General features: G+C 51.2%; 1 protein-coding gene across 2 annotated transcripts in view; it reads left to right on the top strand.

Moving 5' to 3' along the window:
* PCDH1 (protocadherin 1) overlaps window positions 1–21,790 on the top strand; it is a 53,017-nt gene extending 31,227 nt beyond the window's left edge. Inside the window, exons 5-6 of one of the 2 annotated variants that reach the window (XM_068417286.1) lie at window positions 19,248–19,290; window positions 21,261–21,348. In XM_068417286.1, the coding sequence (XP_068273387.1) occupies window positions 19,248–19,273 (26 nt within the window). In that variant the 3' untranslated portion in view covers window positions 19,274–19,290; window positions 21,261–21,348. Of the gene's footprint in view, window positions 1–19,247; window positions 19,291–21,260 lie in introns of both variants that reach the window. The other variant, XM_068417285.1, reaches the window with a different exon arrangement.
* The last annotated feature ends 1,415 nt before the right edge of the window (window positions 21,791–23,205 follow it).

Here is a 23,205-nt window from a genome sequence, read left to right as displayed (position 1 = left end):
TCTGGCCACAGAACAGGGGCAAATGCTTAATCTGTTTTGTCCCCATTATTTAAAGTGGGGACCTCATGCTGTTTTTAATGCATGCCATTACAACCCCGCACTGAACATGTAATTAACAATCATCTCATGAGCTTTCGCAATGCACTTAGTGCAATAGTATCTGTACTTCACAGATGTTAATGAGTTTATCCTCACGGCTTCCCTTCCAGGGAAGAAATTCCACCATAGGTGGGGAATGAAAGAGAAAATTATAATGTGCATTTCTGAGAAGTCTGCTAGTTTTGGGTGACCCCCTGGATGAGCTGGCAGCTCCTTGGTCTGCTCTTTTCGGAAGGCAAGAGCCACTGTAGGATCCCAGTGCCTCTGAGCCACGGGGCAGGTCTCCAGCTGCTCTTGGACAGTGAAGCTGAGGCTGCATCGGCCGCCTCCGGGCAGCTGCTGACATAGGAGGCACGAGCAGTGTGGCTTTGGGACTTGTGGCAGAGCTAGATGTAAAACCCTCTTGCCTGGTTCGTAGCCATAGGCTTTTCTGGCAAGACCAGCCTTTTTTTCATGGTCTCCTACCTCCTCTGTACACCTCAGCACAGCTTCACCAAATGAATTGAGATACCATTTCCAGGGTTTGACTGCTGGACTTAATAAAACCCTTTCAGTCAAGATTTTTCTTTGTTTTGAGAAAGATTGGTAGATCAATGATTCCTGCATTGTAAAGCCAGGAGCAGCTTGTCTAACCCCTGCGTGACACAGGCCATAAAATTTTACCCTGTGATTTCTGCGTCTCACCATGGCTGAGTGGGAGCACTCCTTTGGAAAGATCCCATTTAGATAGCAGATTGCAAATGGTGGCAAGTGTGATAGATCCCTGGTGAGCCCTTCCAGTGGTAGATCCTCTCTGCCCCCAGTTTCACAAGCCTACACTGAAATTCTGCTTGAGCTGCTCTAGCTCCCATTTCTTTCCATTGAATCTTACGATATTAGGAGACACCTCACTTCATGCATACTTGTAGTTCACATGCAAGCAAGTCAACTTGTAAAGTTCTCTTTATATGCTCAAAAACTGAGTCAAGTCCCTTATTGTGAGCAGAGCCAAGGCAAGACATTTTGGCAGCTGTGTCTCTCTTCCTTTCCTCCCACCCTTCCTTGGGCTCCTCCCAGCCATTGCCATCTGCTCATGACACCACCACAGACCTGCAGCCCCGTTCCTGGGCAGCAGCAACATCTGGCACATCTTGTATGTATGTGTTGCTTTTTGGCAACTCTTGCAAAGGCAGCCTGGGGAGACTTTTTCCTCCTGCTCCCCTTTGCTACACTTCTGATTATAGTTCAAGTCTTCTGTTCCTTCATATCATTTTTTCTCTGCATGATCGCCGATTTGCCGACAACCTTTTAGCGATGTGGATGTGTCCAGATGATAGCCCGCAGCTCTCCAGCAGCACTTAGTGGCATCCATAGCAGCACCAGGCACAGTGATAATGTGACTGCTAGTGTTTGTCTTCATAGTCTCACAACAGGCACGTGCGTCCAACGCATGCAAACAGAGCTGCTTCTGGCTAGCTCTGGGCTGTGCATGCACCCTGCAATATCACAGCACCTTGAGAAGGTGAGTGGCTCACAAGAGGACTCCCAAGCCAACGGTCTCTTCTCTCTGCTCATGGTGATGAGACGGATTTACAGCACTGGGCACCCACTGCCTCCTGTCTTCTGCTTAGTGCCAGTCTGGTCATGAGCTTCTTTTTAAGGTTCTCACTGCTATTGTTGTTCAGTTCCTTCGAGCCAGCAGATGGGACAAAAAAAAAATTACTTTCTGTCTGTTTCTCTGGCAGAGTGAAGTCTCTAGATCTTAAAACCTATTCTTCTTTTTTTGCATTATCTTTAAATGTCCCTTTTGTCTTGCAGAAAGTGTTCCAGGCACATGTTCAGTCTGCAGATTTTTTTTTTTCAAACGTACCCTGCAGCATTTTTGCTTTGCTGCAGAGCACGGAGGAATGCTTTTGACTGGGCTCCCAGCTGGGATGTGGGATTCAAGCTAGCTCTGTGCCGTTCCTGGTCAAATGCCTGTGAGCCCAGATAGGGTGTCTGGTACACAGACTTCTGCTACTGAAAGATCTCACACCTTGTGGGAGAAAACTGAGGGTACGGTGTTGGACAGGATAAATGCTGCTGTCTGTGGAACAAAGATGGTCTCTGGCTGGCACTGTGCACCGGTCTCCCCTTTGCTGACGGAGAACCAGCAGGTCACACATCTGACCAGCTGAGGACCGTTGGCTTGGGTCCGACTGGTGCTTGGACTCCTGTCTAGCTGAGACAGTGTGGAATATTTTTAAACTAATCTGCAGCCCTTTCCTTTTTAACACTGACTATTGACATCAGGGCTGGAATTACTTACTGTAGATGTTTTGTTATTACTATTAGTTTCCAAGCCCTGCTCTTGTTTAGGGTATGCATAATGAAGCTCTCTCTGTGACCATCTTCTGCATCTTGTCTACTTCTACAGGTTATGTCTGGGTTTCTCAGTGATCTTCAGCTCTACAGGCATTTGCATTTCTTCATAAGAAATTGTGAGCTTCTCTACTTTCTTCACTTAATGTTGGTTCATCCCCAAAGACATCTTCTGATTTTCCTAATCACTACGGCAGAGAAATGTGGGAAAAGATTCTTATCACAAGAGACGAGATTGCAAATGGTCATGGATTACACCATCTTGATTTCAACATGCCATTTCTGTCTGAGCTGTAATTTCAAACTTGTTCTCACCCTATTTCTTCTTTTCCATATTTTGCAGCACTCGTGTCTGGGTAAACTCTCTCTTACGAAAGAGCCGTTCAGGTCAGAGCAGTCGTGGCATGCCACGTCAACCAGGTCACCTTCCTTAATTGTACAGAGGATCCCAGGGTAAACAGGGTAAAGCTGTTTTTTTCTTCCCCAGAGTGAATATCAAGTACATTGCTACTAGCTACAGAGAATGCCTTTAATCCTCTCAAGACCTTCTAAGAAGGATGCTACTTGCTTCAGAGGTTGTCCAAAATAGCTTCAATAATTTGACAGTGTCTTCCTTGTCTCACAGGATTAGGTGGTAGTGCACATGTACGGTCATGTACATCCTGGACTTCTCTAGAGGAGTTATTTGAAGGAACCAAATTTCCCTGTTGGATTCTGATGACTTTTTTTACCCTGTCTGTCCCGGAACTCTGGCTGCAGCTTATGAAAAATCTAGGCAGGACAGTAGTTCTCGGTCAATGCCCAAGAGACAAAAAGCTTCATATTTCAGTAGGAAGGTGCCTTCTCTTGTAGAATATATAGGTCCCTGTGGCTGCACGTGTACCTCCTGCATTTGAAATTGGATTTTTTTTAGTTTTCTGCTATTCCTTGTGATCCTGGGCTTGGCTGTGACATCTTCCATTCCCTCTTGCTGTCTGTAGCAAGATGATGGAAATTAGTAAATGTCATCTCCCTTCTTTTATATCCTTTACATTCTTCCTCCTCTGAACCTACTGAATGGAGAAAACCCTGTAATTTTTCTTAATCTTTATTCTTTCTTCCATTTGGAAGCCCTACCCAACCCAATCCTCTCCCTGTGCTATCGTGAGCGCACATCTCAGGGAGGTGACCCTGCTTTAAATTTGCTGATTTACTGGGCAATACTGCAGAGACCACAGGCTTGGAGAATATACTGAGAGCTACTCCAAAACTAACCTTCCTTTTTGGAACCACTCTCCCCTGTTCACTAGGCCTGGTCCGCTCCACAGCAAACTTTGAGACTTTTCTTATAGGAACCAGCTGCAAACAGGTGTGATAATTTTTATCCAAGAACCATAAATGAGCAGGAAAGATGACTTCTGCTGTCCCAGGGAAAGGAGGATTTCCCAGTCTCCCAGACCAGGAAGACCAAGCAATGTCATGTACCTCCTCCAGTCCAGGGCAGGAACATTTTCCACCACCTTTTCATCTCAGTAGGCCTGGGGCTGGGTTGTAGCTCTCACCTGGCAGGTTATGCACTCCTGCAGCACTAGTGACATTAAACCAGGGAACTCTTCTCCTTCACAAGGTGGCTGCAAGGTGAGATATAGCTTACTGCCACTCAGTCCACACAGGACTTAGGTTTTTTGCTTTTGTCTTGCAATGGTTGCAAATGCCCATGCAAATGGTCACACACAGCTATTCTTATCTAGACCAAATTTAAACACCCCTTCTTTGGTATAAAGTCTATTTTCCAAAGAGTAGTTTACGTCATCCTCAAACTATTCATGGGCTCAACTGAAGTTTGCTAAACTCTGTTACAGGAAGAAGCTTTCATAATTAGATCTGCAACAGGAATAAAAGAGTGGGTCCCTTCTTCGTTTGTACCATGTTGCTCTCCAGAGAAGACATTTCCTCAGAATAAGGGGTTGGATGAAGCTCCTTCAGACTCTTTTTTTGTGTTTCCTATAACATTTTAAAATATACATTTGAACATGGCTTGAGACTCAGTGTCCTGCCTTTGGACAGGTGCTCTGGATCAATTGCAGATGGTCCATGTGATATCCGTGGGGGAGAGCCAGCAGCTGAGTTATAAGCATTTCTGTTGATGAACTTGTTAACCACAGCCAGCACCCTGTGTGCTTTGTTAGCAAGAGTGCCAAAATAGGCAGCTCCCCTCCTCTCTGTCTTGGTTTGCTCATCCCTGTCCCTGTGCCATGTGCTCTGTTGTGCCAACACAGCTGTTTGTCTGGCTGCGTGGCGAACTGGATCGGGGAGCTGATCAGGCTGAAGTTTTGCTGGATCATTTTTTTTTTTGCCAGATTACTCTTCAGTCAGAGCAATATTCCTAAATTGACTACTCTGTGGCTCCACAAAGAGCTGTAACTTGCAGAAAGCAGGGATTTTGCAGAGGGGCAGTGAGCAGCCAGGTGAGGTCAGCATTCAGGTTTAGAATACATCTAAACCAGAAAAACCAACCAAGTGTAAAAGCAATAGACAACTAGGATCCCTCAGCAGTCCCAGACTATTTGTTGTTTTCAAAGACCTGCTTCCTCAGAAAGCTGCTTTTGAAGTAATTTGACATGCCATTTCCAGCTTCTGTGTGATCTAACTCAGTTATTTCCCCTTTATCTGCCTCTGAATGCTCCTGAATGTCTCTATAAACCTTCCTGCTTGGCAGTGCCTCTTCTCATGTAAAGGGACCTGCATTAGTATGGGGTTTAAACTTAATGCTAGAGGAGCTTATGAAGTCTCCCATTTGAGCTTCTGGAGGACTTCGCTCTGCATTTTCTTTCTCATAAAAATAGCATGTCCCTGAGTTTGAGGGATTGGTCAGGTGTAGATCCCTCAGGTGGAAAATCTCTCTTGTAGGCATGAGACAGAGGATAAGGGATTCATTCCTGTCCCCAGTGAAATCAACGTGAGCTTTGCTATTGAGACAGGTCAAATGTCAGTCTCAGTTGTTCAGTCTTCCCCGGGGTTTTATCCTTTGTGCTCTCACTATCAATGAATCTCTCTTCCTGTCTCCTTCCCACAAGCTCTCATCCATCCTGATTTGAAGTCACCTCCATTAAGTGGTTGTAACGCTAGCTCTTTGCTTTACTTGCAGAGAGGACACTCCATAAATCTAACATTAGTCATGGCATCTGGCGAGAGATACCAAGGATAGGCTGCTTTGACTCAGAGGTTATCTAACCGTATCAGCCCCTGCGTTTGCCTTTCCTTTCAGAGAGCTGAGGTTCCCCTGCAGGAACCAGGGCTCATTTCATGTGAGCTGAGCTGATGCAACCACGCAGTCTGCCCAGGGCCAGTGCCGACACAACAGCGGTGTAGAGAAGTTACACGGTGGTCAGTTCCTTCTTCCCTGGGCAGTGTGGTTGGACTTGGGCTCCCTTTCCAACACCTCAGCCCTCCATCTGGCCTGAGCAGGACAACAAGCATTCAACAAGCAGAAATGGGGGAAGCTCATGTGCTTTGTAGCTGGAGGGCTCCATTTTCCCAGACAGGCACATCTAGGCAGGTCTCAGAGGCATGCAGTGACAAGTTGTCCATGTTCATTGTTGCTGGACACCACAGTGGGATGGAGAAGGGGCTGTGCCTTTGCACTGGGTACCGGGCTTCCCAAATAATCTCTGCGATGGGCTTCAGCTACGTTCCTTGTGGGAAAGGGGGGCTGCACCTCATTGTTGGAAGAATGGGACTGACCAGGGTCTAATAGATACTGAGTCCTACATGGGTGTTCTTTCTACTGCCGTATCACTAAATACAAAGAGCCAGAGCTTGTTCTTGGACTTTGAGGCTAACTGCCCCAGCACAGCTCATATCCACTGGGCTAAACTCTTTCAGTCAGGGTTGCTTCGTCCTTCCATCCTGTTGGGAAGGGTTCCTCCACAATGTTCAGCCCCAAACTGTGTCAGATCTCTGTCTGAGAGGTGCTCTGCACCAGGCAAAAGCAGGCTAACCTCAAAATGAGCTGGATGATGAGGACAGAGATCATGGTGGGCCTTGGAGATGCTTAGATTTATATTCAGGACCCTTACTCCAGTGTAAGACTGGTGTTATCATCAGGTTTAAATTATTTTACTTTTAAAATCATTTAGGGTAAACTGGCAAAAATGCTGTGAGCCAGGAGTAAATCAGCTCAGATGGCCCATGTGTGAGAGGACTTGTGCCTCTGTTTTAGTCTATCTGTGGTCATATACTTATTCAGATACAAAAGGTAAAACGTTCTTAAGTGGATGACCCTAAACCCTCTGTACAAGGAACACTGGGAGAGGCTGGGGAAGGGATCCAGGAGAGAAGAGCAGGATGCAGGCACAAGTTCATCAAACCAGCAGTTCTCAATCAGTTATATGTCTGTGTCTGTTTTAAAACAACCTTGCTTGGAAGTGAAAAAAAGCAAGGAGGCAGCGAGAGAAAGGAGGAGAGGGTTAGGATATGATCTTTGTTCAGGGATATGACAGAACAGCATGTTGTGTTGTTTTATAGCTGCTGAGGAAAGAGAAGATGGAGTAGGGAATGTAGAATGACAGAGAGTGAGTAGATGTGATATTTGCCTGATGTATTTTGCTGGTAATTAGTATAATGCCAATTAGACATCAGTAATATTTTTTTTTCTCCTTCAGCTGTATAAGTTATTGCTTGAAAATATGCCAGCTAAAACCTAGATATTAAACTTTGAGGGATATGGAGATCTCTGTTCCTTGAGGACCTCTAGATGAAATTACCCAGACAACAGGGATCTTGACAAAAGCAAGACTTATTATATCTAGAAAGAAAATGAATAAAAGCAAAAGAAATTGTGTATTCCATGTCTAGCGTCTTGCTGCTTATTAGCCACACAGGAAGGGGCACCCACAGAGATGCAGATAAATCAGTGAGAGACAGCAAATACTTTCGTTTCCTGAAAACAATGCTGCTTCGACGGTATCGTTCACCCTATCAATTTCCCTCAACAGCTGGATCCCGAACCCTTCCCACATTCAGGCAGTTCCCACTCCAGGTAGACCTTGCTGCCCCCACGCATTTTATTTTTCTTCAAGCCCCGTTTTCTCTCTTTGCTAACCCACATCATAAGACACAGGACTCACATTTTGTCTCTTGGTCCCTCGGGACACAAACCTCCTTAATGATGAATAACGACTTCCTTCGAAGGGTCAATTGCTGATCCTAGACCTCTCAAATCACAGATCCTTTTGAGTGCTCTACCTGTCCAGTTCTGGGCTGCTCTTTTAAACAGGTACACCGCTGCTTTGCTCAACACTGCACACCTATTTTCTATTGCTATGGACTATGCATAAGGAGCAGACATGCTGTTACTGTCTTCTCCCTTTTGAAAAATAATCTGTAAAAGTTATGCCCTTGGACTGATTCTGGAAGTTTTCATACATCTCTGTTGGACCGTGAAATCAAAATATTCTCATGATCATCCTGCTGTTCCCTTGTGCTGCGCTTTGGGGGTGACAGTGCTGGCAAATTCCCTTCGCTGATCTGCCTCTAATGCAAGATGATGATGTATCCCTGTTGTCCTGCCGGGAGGTTAGGCAGCAGGTTTAATTCTCGCTTGTTCTTTAAAGCGTGTTTTATTCATTCCGCGCCTTTAGGACTGCCTCTGGCAGGTCTCCCTGGAGTGGTGCAAACTTTATTGCATCTATCCTCCAGCAGTCTGTAAACTGCAGCACCCAGGGGTAGCTGGAGGTTGATATTCCCTATCGGAAGCGATTATCCTTCTTTTTCCCACTCTCCCACAAGACTGCCTTTCTGCCATCCTAATAACAAACACAGGGCAGAGCAGTATTCATCAGGATCTGAGGTTTTTTTCCTGGGTCTTCCCAAAAAACCGTAACCTGTCTGCCCCTTCCTAAACCTCCCCATTTGCATTAGCACACTGATATCCTCCTGTTTGCTCAGAGCTGCACCTTTAGCAAGCTGCAATGGCGTTGATGCCTCCTGTTTTTACATGAGGAGGTGACTTCTCCCCAGCTGTGGCCATCAGTGCTTCAAATCCTTTCAATGCCTCAGTGGGGGATCAAGCCAGCAAGATGGCAAGTGGTTCAATTCAGAAATGTTAACCACCTGGGTTGATTTCTTGGCATGTATTTTGGCTGCACCACAGGAGGATTTGACCAGTGCATATGCTGCTTCTGCCATGTGCCAGCCACAAAATCTCTCCCCATTTAGCTTCCACTGCAGATTTTCAACCTCTGAGTCTGTGGGTGTTTGAGGCGTCAATAACGTGCGTTTTCAGCTGGGTTTATGGCACGTCTCTTCACTGCAGAGAAATGGGCTGGGTAGTTCAGAGGTTCCGGCTGTCCTGCGTGGGCTGCTCTTGATCTTTGAGCAGTCAGCAGTCAGATGCTCTCGTTTGGTGTGGGATCATTCCTCCAAATTTTCATGACCGTACCCCAGGTCTAATGCTCACAAAGCTGCTGTATGTTGAATTTCACATGCATTTGGTTCTCTGTGGCTGGGTGTGGTATCCAGGTCTATGTGTGCATCCTCCATCAGCAGACAGACATTTCGTCCTCAGGGCAGGCCAAGAACATCAGCCCTGGATTTAGTGCCCGTCCCCTGGTCCTTTGAATATCCACCGCAAATTCTGGCAGGGATCTGGCCTCTTCCTCAGTGTCTGCATTATGGTTCAGGCAACCAGCACGTTTCTACAGTCAGAACAGACTGTAAAAAAGCTGAAATGACAAGTGAATGTGCTCACTTTACTCTTAAGCAGCCCAGGAAAGATCTGTGGAAAGAAAACAAAGCATATACATGCAAATCCACACTGTCATTTCCTCTCCCAGTTTCCTTGGGGTTTGGCTTGACTCTCTTCCAAGGGCTCTTCCTTCTGCCCCGCTCTGCTTCTCTCTAAGTGGTCTTGGTTTTCTTTGTTTCCAGATCCCCTTGTTGAGGCAAGCCCTTTTCATGAAGTTGCAATTTCTTTTGTCAGTTAAACACCTATGTGGCTTCAAAGGCCTTGAACAACGCTTTGCTGTGTGGCTACCGGCCCCCCTGCAAGAATAATTTCCCCAGATTCATTGTCCTGCTAGTGAAAGATTATTAAATTGTTGATGGAGCTTAACAATGGTTTTGTTCAAAGGCAGACATGCGTATGCCAGTTCTTTTCTCCTTGACACAAGAGCTTTAATACAAGCGTACAATGAAAGGCAGCCACCAAGGAGCAAACACAAGAGAGTGCTCATAAAACCAGATCAGTATTCCTAAGCCCCTGTGCACATGAACTGGTGCACCTTGCAACGCACTCCTAGGCTGTGCATGTGGCTACCCGCTTGCTCCCGTCCGACACAAGCCTGCAGGTGTGGTGAGAAAACTGGTCTTGCTGAAAATGAATTTAAAAAAAATTAAAATATCGTGCATTAATTCCTGCTCATGTGATTAGGACAGTGGGAGGATTGAGGAGCTAGCAGGTGAGCAATGGTGGGAGAGGACCACCCTTTTCAGGAGCAGTGGAAGGACTGTAGAGTGTTGGCATAAAGCTGAAACAATTGCTCTATTCCTCCTGCTCGGAGCACGCTGAGTGCATGCATACATCTCCCAACCAGGCTGTGCCTTCAGAGCAGCTTTTGGAACCTGCAATGAGGATCATTATATAGACTGCGCAGCCTCAGGCTGCTTGGCATTTCGTGTTATACAGCCTTCTTTTCGATTGCTTATCACTTCAGCAGATTTCCAGCACTAAAGCTTGAATTTTCCATGCTGAGTTTCCCTCAGGTTGATTTCTTTTTTTTTTTTTATAAGTTACAGCAGAGGTGTTCCAGCTGTTTTTTGAGAACAAGACATGCTCTCTCAGCCCTGCTGACAAACTGGTTATAAGAATTTCTTTTCAAGACCCATTAGCTTAACCATGCTTTGGAAGAGCATTGTGGAATTTGGCACGGAAGCTGTCAGCATCAGTTGGGGGTTGTTTGCCCCAAAATGGCTGAGTCTGTCATTGAGTGTATGCCAGCAGGCATCCCTGTGTAGCTGCGCCCACACCCCATTGTGTGGCCTTCAAACAACAGCATTTCTCAGGGCTTATGCGTCCTTGCCCTCCCTCAGAGATCTGGTGCAGGAGCTTGCTGAAGTAGTTGTTGCTTGATGGACATCCCTCCTGTTGCTTGATGGCATCCCTCCTGTTGCTTGATGGCATCCCTCCTGGGCATGGTCCTTCCCAAGTACTCTGAGGGTCCCCAGTTTTCTTTGGGGTTCTGAGTGTTGCGTGGCACGGGTTGTTCCTTGCTTATGGAAGGATTGAGCATGGCTTGCTCTGCCGCTGTGGCATGTGGCACGCATGGGCTCTGGTGTCAGGGTGCATCTGAGCACGACTTGTTGGAAGAGCTGCTTTGGGGCAGGCTGAAGGGCCCAGGGTCCTGCTCCTGCTGGGAGATAGAGCTAGCCTGTATTGCCTCCCAACCTGCCTGTGGTGCAGACAGCTTTCTTGGCTCACTCCCAGGCTGACATCGCGGAGGTCCATCCAGAGCTGAGAGGACCTTGCAGTCCCCCATGCAAAGCACTGTGGCTGCGAGACTGGCACTGGAGCTGGGGTTTGATCCCTCACTGCCCTCCCAGTCCTTGGGCTGCCAGCACGAAGGGACTCATTCTTTATCTTATTGTCTTTTTTTATTGTCCTTCCTGGGGCATGTTCCCTGCTCTTCACCCACTTCTTTCCTGGAGAACTTGCAAAGGCTGCCTCAAGCTCCAGTGCCCTCCCTGATTAGCTGCTGCCAGGGAGGGAAGCATGGCTGCAGCTTTAATTAAATGATAAGGGCAGAGCCCCGGAAGTGGGGAGATAAGTGCAGTGGTGTCTGCCACCACTCTTGCCCAGGCTCTTTCTAATTAGCTTTGAGAAGCTCTAGAGAGGAAGATTAACCCTTGGCGAGGGGCTGGCTGGAGCGGTGGGCTGCAGCAGACAGAGGGTGCTGAGGCCACCCCAGGGATGGGGGGCTGCAATTCACCTGAAAGGGTGTGTGGGATGTGGGCTGGAGGGGACCCCTCCGTGTGCTCCCCCCAAGCCCTGTGCCTGAGCAGAGGGGTCACAGCAGATTAGACCCCTGTCCCCTGCCTTTCACAGGCTCAGGCACAAGGTAAAGCTCAAGGATTAGCTGCCCAGGTTCCCTGTGTAAGAAGCATTTGCTGCTTTAATACATCCTATGCCTGGCAGCTGTGGGGTGGCTCGGGGCATGTGGGTTGCTGCGCTTGCCCCTGCTGCTGCCCCAAGGCTTTCAGTGCAAGCGGAGGAGTGTCCCCAGAGGCTGGCGCAGTGGCAGGAGCACAGGGCACAGTCCTCCTGCAGGAGCCATGGGACAGGTCTCTAGTGCCCTCCAGAAGCCATAATGTGTCTCAGTGATGCTCTGAGAGGGGAGGATGGAGATGGGACAAGAGGACCACTGTATGTCAGCAGCCCATAATATGGACCAGGAGCTCCCCCGGACCTGGTGCCACAAGGGCCACAACCTCAGCTCTCCTCCTGTTCACCCAGATGCAGCAGACCCCAGCTGCATCACACGGAGGGCTGGGCCAAGACACCTCAGCTGTAGGCACCCTGTAGCTAGGTCAGACGGTAGCCAGAGCTCTCACCGGCATGGGTGGCACTGCTCCTGGCCCCTTCTGGGCACCCCTCTCCCATCGGTTGGCAGCACACCAGTACCCAGGCCTTGCCAGGAGGCTCTGGGCCATGCATCCATGTGTCCCTGGGGAGCCCCTGGCTGGACAGAGGTCAGGTCAGCCCCACAGACCTGGGCTGGGACCCCCACTGGGAGGGTCTGGGAGGAATCCTGTGCACAGGAGGCATTGGTAAAGGCAAGGTGGGAATGTGGAAGGAGCAATTGTGTAGGTATTTGGGTAGCAGGAATGTGCATACAAGGCATGCATGAGCTGGCAGCTCCTGGGGATAGCAGGTGGTGTTCCTCTGCGGATTTACATAAACATCATTAGCCCTTGCAAGAGAGGACTCAAAAGCCAGAAGAGGCCTGTGCTCCGACCTGCCCCTCCTCCTTGGGAAGGGGGGGAAGAAGGGCGGCTGCTCTGCTGCCCACAACTTCTTGTCAAGACCTTTGTGTGTTCCTGAAGGTACTACAGGAGTCGTTACTCAACTGGGCTGGATATTGCAGGAGCAAATAATGAGACTGGGAAGGTGGTTTGGTTATTGCACGGTTTGCTTTGGCTATTGTGTGACTCCTCGACCTTTCTGGTGGTTATTTGTTGAGTGTCTGTTGTCTGTAGCTGTCATGAGAAGTTCTTGGTTGGCGAGAGGACAGTGTTTGGATATTATAGGAACCAGGATTTCATTTTGGAGCTAGACTTGTTACTGTTTTATACAACATGGGTGAAGAGGATTGCCCAGTAATGCTCATTACCTGACTTTGTTTTCAGTTACTTGAAGTTTTGGCAAACTTTAACTGCAAAGACACGATTTTTCATAGTGGACATATGCCACTTACCAAATATTTTGAAAAGTGGCAGTGAAATCTGTTCAGATATTTCACATCCAAAAGGAGGTAGGAGAGGAAATTGCTATTTTTTTCTCAATAGTAAAGCAATCTCCCTATCCTCCAGCCCCACGCTTTAGAGAAGTAATTTTCTGTGATCTCTTGACCCTTTCATTGTACCTTCCCCAATTTCTGCAGCCTGGGGGGTAATGTCTCAGTGGCAAAGCCTCCTTTTCCCCAAAAAGCCTGGTATATCTCTCAGGTGGTTCTGTTCTCTCCCCCAGAGGCACAAAGGGACCCCAGGGGAAATATTTTCCACCAGAGCGTAATTCTGGTCTGCAGCGTGAAGCAGACTTTCACGCCAATTAAGACGGCATGGACAATCCTAATTTTGGCATTTCCTAACCTTTGAACCCTGTAATCCTATTAAGGTAGTTCTTAACATAATTATTCAGTAATTTAATGTAATGATTCTGCTTTTTATAGTCCAGCGAAGGTTGAAGCCCCACTGTGGCAGGGTAGGAGATCATGTAAGTGGCACCACAAGCACAAAATCTGTTATAGAGGGATTGAATTCATTTCGTTGGGTATCACAGGGATCGCAGTGAAGCCGGGGGCAGATGGTGCTTTTCGGAGTCCCTTGGGTGCCGTAGTCTGTCGCTGAGCCCTGCCTGGTCCCTGCAGGAACAGGGTTAGCGTCCAGAGCCATCCATCTGGGTGCTCCTGCCACCGGCGCAGGGTATGGATTGCCTCCCGTTGCTGTGGTGACGTGGCCGTGGGATGCCTGCGCTTCCCAGCCAGCCTGCCACCGTCTCACAGGCGCCTGCAGTTTGCACGCCTGACGGCAGCAGGGAGGGGGTCCCTCCAGCTCCAGCTACGGGGAGCAAGGGAAGAACATGTCCCCTGGGAGCCTGGGCTCAGGCCCTCGCTGCCGACAAAATGTTTTAGCACTGTGCTACCTGTGCTGGTGAGGCTGAGGCTGGTGGGTGCATCTGTCCACATTAATTACGTGCCGGTTCTGCTGTGATACCCTTGGCAGGATCTGGGAAGTCATTTGCTTCGGTGCTGCAGTTAGTATGTGCCATTGTAATATACTCCAGAGGCCATGGTTTGATCCGTGTGTGCATCTGGGGGCTGACAGGCCATTAACTTTGGAGCAAGCTGTCTGTACCGGTGTTTAGATACTATTGTTTAGCATGAGGGGAGAGATGCTCAGTGCTGTAGGGTCTGGGGGAGATGGCTGTGCGCATTATATCTCTTGACTTTGGTGCCTAAGAGAAATCCATCTGTGTGGTGGCGTCAGTGCTGGCTCTGAGGATCTTTCTCAGTATTTATTGTAAGAGCGGGTGCTGCTCATTATTGCCCCAAGAGCTGTAGGTGTGGCGTTGAACTGCAGTAACCACCTTTATGGGCAGTGTTGGGTCGGTCTCAGATACCAGAAGCCATCTGTCTGCGTGCTGTAGTGACGGTGTTAAGTTTGGAAAGCCATCTGTCTGGGTGTTGTAGTGCTAGAAATGGTCCCCAAAGCCGTCTGTCTGGGTGTTGTAGTGCTAGGAATGGTCCTGCAAACCGTCTGCCTGGGTGTTGTAGGGATGATGTCAGCTCAGTCTAGGAAAAATAGGGACTGACGTGGACTGCAGAGAGCTCTCCGTTTGTGCTTTCAGCTTCCGATATTTCCGTACTCATTGATCTCTGGAGCATTGCTGTGGAAATGGGCAGCAGTCCAGCAGCCTTCCCCAAGGCCTGGAAAGTGAAATTGGTGTTGTTCTTGTGCTGCTCTGGAGGTAGAGACCTCTGGCCATGTCCACGTGTGATGTGGGAATCACAGGCCAGAAAGGAGGTGGACTGGGGAGCTGCAGAAGGTGAGCTCACCACTCTGGTCCCCTGTGTCCGGAGGGCGGGCATTCTCTGCTGGGGATAATGCACTGGTTGTGCCCACCTCATCTGGCAACGCTGAAGAGGACCTTGTGTCTGGGCTTTGCAAAGGAGATCATGGCTCCACAGCTACCTACAGCACAGCTTCCCCCTCCCAAAAACCCTTGCAAGGGGAAGACGTGCTGGGGAAGAACCACTGAGTTCCTGTACACCAGAGGAAGCCCATGGTGGGGTGGGGACAAGTATCTCCTGATGCCAATGTGAAGGGACTCCTCCAGGCTACTGGGTTGGACATGCTGCTGCAAGGGAAAGGCATGGAGCCAAGGGGTGGGATAGAATAAGGGAGTCATCCCAGCAGTGCCAGGTTGCAAAGACGTGAAGAGTAGAGTAGAGTAGAGTAGAGTAGAGTAGAATAGAATAGAATAGAATAGAATAGAATAGAACAGAATAGAATAGAATAGAATAGAATAGAATAGAATAGAATAGAATAGAATAGAATAGAATAGAATAGAATAGAATAGAATAACAATGGGGCTGCCAGTATAAGAAAATGGGATGTTGGGGCACACTATCCAAACAGCTGTACTGTTAGGGTGTAGTGAAGAAGAAACAGACCACGAAGCAGTGGTGCCTGGAGGAAGCAGCACTGCAGGGAAGTGGTATCTGGAGGGAACAGCGCTGTAAAACATGGTACCTGGAGGAAATGGCACCATTAGAGCAGCAGTGCCTGAAGGGAAGAGAGCAGCGGGGAGGAGGCAATACCTGGAGGGAGCAGCAGCACAGAACATGGCACCTGGAGGACGTGGCACTGTGGGGGACCAGTACCTGTAGGCAGCATCGTCGTGGAGGAATGGTGTTTCCCTGGAACGGCGCTGCGGGGGAATGGCACCTGTAGAGAGCAACGCCACGGGAGAGTGGTACCTTCAGTAACCACGCTGTGGGGGACAGTACCTGTAGGGAACAGCGCTGTAGGGGAACGATACCTGTAGGGAGTCGCGCTGTAGGGGAGTGGTACCTATAGAGAACAGTGACACGGGAGAATGGTACCTGTCAGCAGTACCGCGGTAGGGGAATGGTGCCTGTAGGTGTGAGCACTCCGGGGAGTGGTACCTGGAGGGAGCGATGGTGCAGGAGAACAGCATCGGTAGGCTATGGTGGAGTAGGGGAATGGTGCCTACTCTCAGGAGCTGGGCTGTAGGAAGGGAGTCATCGGAAAGAGCAGCACCAGGGAGGCTGTTCCTGTCGCATAGATGCTGTAGGGGCAGGCAGGGAGGACAGTGCTGCTGGGATATGATGTCATGGGTTGTCACCACCATAAGGGATGTCCCAGGAGTGATCTGCAGAGCCCTGAGGGCTCGGTGTAGGAGGAGAGGTGTCTCCAGGCATCTGCACTGGGGTGCTAAAGCTGCTTGTACTGGAAAGACCACATCCTCCCTTAGCTGAAAGACAGCCATTTTGAAAGAAACACCTTGCACCCCAGCGCTCAGATTGCAGCGTGTGCCGTGCTCCACCCTTCTACCCCTGACCGAGGCTAGAAGAGGTACAGGGCTTTTGGGCTCTGAACAGGGGTAGCTGGTTGAAATGAGTGGCCAATGTTCTCTGTGCCATCAGGTAGGGAAGGTGAGTCTTTCTGATCTAACTCTTCAGGAAAGCATCCTGCTTTGCCTCCAAGCTCCTCTCCCCACTCTGTCTCCATTTCTCCATACCACTGAACCTCTCCAGTCCCTCCTAGCATGCTGCGCTTCCCCTCTCCTCCCTTCCTGGCTTCTCTGCATCCTCTGCTGAGCTCTGCTGTGTCACATCCCCACAGTCCCACTGTCTTCCCTCCCAGAGCTTCTCCACTACATCCCCTCACCTGCAACATCTGGCCTCCTGTGCTGCATCATCCCTGCTCACCCACTGCTGCACACCACGTGTGCGGTGCTGACGTCTGATGGGAATGGAAGACAGGGAGAACCAAACCAGACTGCGCACGTTGCAGATGGTGGCAAAAAAAAAAAGTGGCTGAGGCTGGCTCTCAGCCTCTGCTTGAAGCTACCTGGCTTGCAGTGGGCGAGTGAACGTCTGCACATCTACTGCAGGCGTTGGACGTGCCTGCTGAATGAGGCTGCCTGCTTTTGTCTCCTGTCTAACAGTGCTCAACCGCACTGTTGAAATCCCCCACTAAGAGCAATAATAGTATTAGAGGAGCCCTTGCAAGTGGCTGCAACAGGATGTGTTCCTGCCCTGCATGGGGATATAGAGAGAGAAATAATTAGCAGCAGCACCAATATGTGCCTCTTCCCGGAGGAGACAGCCTGACACAGTCTCCTTCACAAAGAGCAGAGGTGCCCTGGATGTCAGGAGATGAGAACAGCCACGCCAGCATTGAGAACAGAGCTGCGGCTCGAGAGAGCTTCCCCTCCTCCAGCCAGAACGAGGGCCCAGGGTGCAGCTCTGAATGCATCTCAGTGTAAAGCCCCAACCGTGCCCCCTTTTCATCTCAAAAGTTCAAAGGGATGCGACTTTTACTACCCTGGATTCATTCCTATGCAATGTGCCGAGGCAGAGCAGCCCCGAGGCAGCTAACAAGAGGGTGCCAGAGAAATGCAAAGCTAGAGGAAGGGGGGACCCAGACCACTGTGAGGACTGTGAATGGCCAAACAACCACACAACCCTCCTGGCTGTGAAATGCAGCCTTCTGGCATGGAAATGCCGATGACAGGATGGGCCAGCCCTCCGAAGGAGCTCAGCAGCTGCATAGACATAGCTTTTACTTTGCATGGCCAGGATGCCAAGGAGGAATGAGATGCTGGAGAGGGCATGGCCATCATCTTCATCGCCTGGGAACTTTGTCAGATTTCAAGGGTTCAGAGGCACAAAACTGCATTCCTGGGGTGGAGGAGGGATCCGAAATCCTGAGTACGCTTTGTAAGGTGAAGTGGGCACCTCAACCTCGAGGCGAGGTTTGGGCTCTGCCTCCTCACCACGCTGCAGGGCATCCAGAAGTAGCACTTTGCGAGCATGATTTCCACCAGTGTTTACCCCCAAAGAAGGATTTTTCCTTGTCTGCGGTGTCACATTGAAGGCTCTGGCCCACCAGCATGCGCTGAGAATTAGGCCATAGGGTCGTGTTTGCTCTAAATCACAGCTATTCAGGAATTGCACCCTGCCCCGTTCCCGGGCTCTTAAAGCTGGTTGTACTCATGGCACATAATACGCTCCTTTAGCAGCAGAGCTCCGATGCCAGCATCTCACTGCAAGCGAAGGGACAACACTGGAAAAAGACTTTGGTGCCAGAAACAGACAATGGGAAAAGCAGAATAAAAGACCCTGAACACAGCGTTCCTGCTTGATCCTGCGATTTCTAAGCTGCCATTGGCACGAGGAAATCACCATAGCTTTGTTCACTGGCGAGGTAGCTTTTCTTTCGGTCCTGCCAGTACCCTCTGTAGACTCAGCAAAGCACCTTCTGCCAGAGCAAGAAGAGGTGGCACTCATCCACTCCCCACCCTGGGAGCACACAGCACCAAGGCATTTCTGGAAGTGGAAATGATGATGAGCCCTCCCATTTCTCTGGTAGGAAAGCAGATGAGCGAGAAACAGCGATATTGCCTATTGCCTTTTGAATAGAAGTGAAAGACAATGTAACATGACCTCAAAATGACCAAGTCGGTGTCCACCAGGGCATCCTGTTGTCCTAAGAGGAAGACCTGGTGCATCATCTAGGATACAGGCTCTAGTCTCTGCTTTGACTTGCACAGAGTAGAGATGAAAACTGAGCTGTCTTGCCTCTGGTTTTGTATCTTGTTTTCTATCCGTAGCTAGGAGAAAGAAATGAGGCAACTTTCCACATGCTCAGGAAATAGGACAGTTGGTCTGTGGCCAGCCCTGAGAATGACCCCAAAGACCTGCACTGGCAAGCTGTGCTCTCACACAGGCCTGTGCGGGCGTCTTGTCCCCTGTGTCCCCTTGTCCCCTGTGATGCTTGGGCTCCTGCTTTTGCACCCCGCAGCATGAGCATGGCTGTCCCCTGCGCACGAGTCCATTTGAGTGTGCCCATTTGTGGTGCATGAGCACATCAGCGTGCCTCCAGCTGGGCTGTATCCGTGTGTGTGTGTGTGTGTGCACATTGCCGTGTGATGCACAGCCCCAGTCCCTCTGCACACAGGGGCTTGGGGTGTCACAAGCCAGGTGGCTTCAAGCTTTACCTCAGGTTCCCATGTGAGTCCTGCAAGGGCCAGTGTGCTCCAGGGAGGCTAGGATAAAGCTGGAGAAACTTGTGAGAGATCAGCAGTGGTGGCCAAGCAGCCTCAAGGAGGCTGGAGCAGGGCCAGGAGAGGCCAAGGGACTCCTGAAGGCAGTGGGTACCAGAGGGGTGCTGTGGGGCTCGGTGCGATGCGATGGGGAGGGCTGGCAGAGGCTGAAGGGTCCAGGAGGATCCGAAGGGTGGGTGTGGAGGCTGGGGGCTGTGCAATGATGTGACCCTCTCGTCCTTTTTCTGCCCCTCATTAGAGTCCCCTGAGCGGAGCAGGCTGTGAAGGGGGTCTGCGCTGAGGTATGTCCTTATGGCTTCTGCCAGGATATCACAGCTTACGTGTGCGCCAGGGGACGGGACACGGGAGGCGGCTCCCAGCATGGGGAGCAGCGTGGGTGCCAGAGCCTCCGCAGGAACCAGGGGGAAAAACTGGGGTGCCTCAGCCCCCAGAGATGCTGAGAATTTGTGATACAGTCAGTGGGGGTCATTTTAGGGCAAGATATGCTCACGCACTGGTTTGCTGCTGACTTTGCCCCTTCTTCCATGCCCATCTCTTTAGCTCTCACTTATGACCCTTGTCAGCTGTTCCTGGCATTGTATGGAGCCTTCTCCTGCAGAGACCTTCCGTGCGTCCCAGGGTTACCTGTGTCTGAAAGTTGTGCCAAGGTGACTCGGGGACGCCTGTGTCGGAGAGCCCTGGACGCAGGAGGGATGTGCTGACGAGGGCAGAGCCCCCCAGCATGGAGTGAATGGCTCCAGTTTTCTTCTTTCCAGGGCTGAGGGAGTGCCAGAAGCTCTGTCCTTTTTTTGGGAGGAGGGGATTATGTGGACCAGTGTGTATCTGGTGGGAAGGGACATGCCATCAGCTGGTGAAAGCCCCATATGTCTCGGGTCCCCAGACCTCCGTCAGTCTGCAGGGCTGTTTGTCAGCAATGCAGTGGAGTGAGCTCCTGGGTGGAGAGATGGAGAGGACTTGTGTGAACCAGAAGAGATGTCTGCAAGTCAGAGCAGACTCAAGGTCATGAGCAGCTCCCCCCCTTCATCCCAGCATCAGCACCAGGCTTGACCTGCCAGCAGGTGGTTGTGGGCAGTGATGTGTCCCAGGAAGTGGCAAGGAGCTATGTTGTGCCCCAAGTGGGGGTAGGTGGCAAGGGATGGCTTGTGTCTGGGATGGCTCTTGGAGGGACACACACCTGTGCACGGAAATGCCAAGTTTTGGCCTCTGAAGACTTGTGACAGGTACTCCCTGTGTAAAAGACACATGGACAAGGCTCAGGAAGGTCTTGTAGTGTCTGGGATAGAGGGTGGCTGGTATGTGGGGACACCAGACCATGACCTCATGAAGCTGATGGTCAGAGTTTCCCAGCGATGCCAGGAGCAGGGAGCTATTGATGCCCTCAGATACCTGGCTTTTTCAGAGGCAGGTGTTTGGTGCACAGAGAGGCTTAGGCACTCCTGGCTCAGGGACTCATGAGTATCAGATATGTCCAGCCTCTCTGGGGGTAGGCATGGGTTTGCCCATGTGTCCTTTGCTGCATGCGGGGATTTCAGGCTCTATGGGAGACCAGTCGATGTCTGAGGACTTCTGGTTGGGCCTGGGGCTCCTGCTGATGGGTGCTTGGGGAGGCTTGCAGGTGCCCTGGCATGCCTGATGTTGAACAGGGCAGGGCTGCCCAAGGATGATGCTCAGGAAATATGGTTGTACCTCAGGACAGTGAAGAGCCTGACTGTGTTTAGGGCAGTTCCCGGTCTCTGCATGGTGAAGCTGTCAGTGGTGCCCAAAGGTGCTGGACCAAGGGGTTTCCTGGAGCCTAGCAGGACCCAGATGGTGCTCACAGCTGTGGGGTGACCAGTCCAGTGGCAGCCTGTCTCCTGCTGTGCAAATCCAGGCTGTGGAGCCTGTCCTGTGCAATGCTCATCTCCAAAGGGGGTGGGCTCAGTGAGCTCTGCCCCGTGCTCTGCCTCCCGTTTCTCTGCACCCTCTGCAGGGAGGATGCTTGTCCAGGGGGAGCTGGGGCTGTGAGCTTGGACGGGAGGCATCAGCTGCCAGGAGCCTTGGGTTCCCCTCCCAGCTCTGCCTTCACTCCTTGGATGGCCGTGGGTCCGGCTCCCTGGGTGGCCATAGGTCCAGATGTCCCCTCCCACTGCAGGAGGGTGTGGGTAGGACGGAGATGTCCAGGCTCTGCTGCTCGTCCCTGTGCTCCATCCTCACGTCCCGAGCCGGTGGTACCCGGGCGTGCATAACGATGCTCTCGCTTGCTTCTCTGCAGATCTCCGGCCTCTGCCCGATGTAGCCATGACTGGGACCTGTACCCGGGAGTGCACAGAGTTCGGCCACTCCGATACCTGCTGGATGCCTGGCCAGTCCTCCCCCAGCCGCAGGCCCAAGAACGCCCTCAAACTGTCCACTTTTGTGCCTTACCAAGACAGAGGGAGTCAAGAGCAAGTCGGGAATGGCAGCCCCAGACTCTCAGAAGAGCGCAGCACCAAAATGGCCAACCTCCGCCTGCTCCCCACGTACAGTGCCTTCTCCAATAGTAGCCATGAGCCCTGCAAGGACTCTCCCATGGAGGAAATTCCTCTCACCCAGACCTCGGACTTCCAGCCAGCCACCACCCCCTCATCTCAGACCACCAAGAGGGAGATATACCTGTGAGGCTGGGTGCGAGGGGTGGGGAGCTTCTGAGGCCAGTGTCCAGAGGAACATTTTAAACTTCAATGCTTTATCGCTCCGGCACGGTGGCCGGTTCTCCAGGCGGTGGGCTCAGTGGACAGCAGGGCAGGGCAAGGCAGGGATGAGAGAAGCGCCTTTTTAACCCATTGTTTCCTGGGGCCAGGGGTGGGTGGGAAGGATGAAAGCATCCAAAACTCGATTTCCGAGCACTTGAGGGTGCATGTCTTCTCCGAACTGCTGCGTCGCCAGGGAGGGCTGGGCAGGCTCCTGGTGCAGAGGGCACAGCTGGGGAGAAGGGCTTACGTACCAAAGGTCCACGTAGAGCTGGTGGAGTTCCTGGGGCATAGGACGAGGGGCGTCCCCGCGCACGGGGAGCGAACTGCCTGTCTCTTTGCTGTAGACTCCTGTAAATACGAATCTTAGGAATGACATTCAAGTCCTGCCTGATCGAAACTTTTTATTGTCCTTGAAACAAAAGACGTTTAAACAAAAACAAAAAAAAAAAGGAAAAAAAAAAAGAAAACAGAAACAAACCACAGGGAGCAAGTTCCAGCTTTGAATGGTTTGCTGCGTGGAAGAGCCCGCGGGAGCGCAGCGCCCGGCCCACACTCATGTTCTATATTGTAAATAGAGATGTGACTGGTCCCTGAAACAGCAGCTGGGGAGCTGGAGGAGAGGGGCAGCGTCCTAGCCGGACTGTAGGGACTTCTGCTATTTTTCAGCCTGGATCTCTTTCTGAACGTTGTCACTGTGCCCACAAGCTGCAGGGTCCCTAGGGACTGCCTGGTGCCATAGGCAGGGTCTGCGTTGGCGGGGTGTTCCCTGGTGGTGGCCCTGTGCCCGGCGGGTGGAGGAGGGATGGGGAAGCCCCCAGTGAAGGGACCGGCTGGGTCCGGAGAAGCCCTCAGTCTGACTGCTGGCAGGGAGGATGTCATGGGCTGTGGCGTCTCAGCCCATCGCTTCGTGCCTCCTCCGGGGCAAGGGATACCCATGGGGCCGGCTGTGCCATGCCTTGGACCTCCGTCCCGTCCGCCTGTAAGCCACCATTGCCTTTGTGAGGAGGAGCTTTGTCTCAGGGTCACACTGGGGGCCGCCAAGCCCCTGCCCGCTGGAGTCCCGCTGCTCTTAGGCCACAGGGCCACTCTCACGGGATCCAGCTTTCTCTTCCATTGTCAAAGGTCGACCAGTCTCCCCGGCAGGTCCCTGCTGCCCCGGCATCCTCGGCTCCCTTGCAGGATACCCAACTGGGGTGATGCCGTGCACGCGGCGGGGAAAGGACCCCTTCGCCCCTCAAGAGGGTCCCTGGAGGGGGGCACCTGGGTGCTTTGCTGAACCTCTCTGCTCCCCTGGGAGCTGGGACACAGTCCTGTTTTGGGGAGCTCCGTGAGCACCCCGCGCAGGAGGGGTCCAGGAGACTCATGCTTCATCCGTGGGTTGCCCTTCCTGGTCCTCCCCTGCCAGGACGCGGGGAGGGGCTGTGCTGCACCGTTGTTCTTCCTGTACTCACGCGCGCGTCGGTCGTCTTCATCTCGGGGATCTTC

Source organism: Nyctibius grandis, chromosome 22, assembly GCF_013368605.1.
Source record: "Nyctibius grandis isolate bNycGra1 chromosome 22, bNycGra1.pri, whole genome shotgun sequence".
Lineage (NCBI taxonomy): Eukaryota > Metazoa > Chordata > Aves > Nyctibiiformes > Nyctibiidae > Nyctibius > Nyctibius grandis.
Note: the sequence above shows the minus strand (reverse complement) of the source record. Positions and strands in the feature narration are given on the sequence as shown.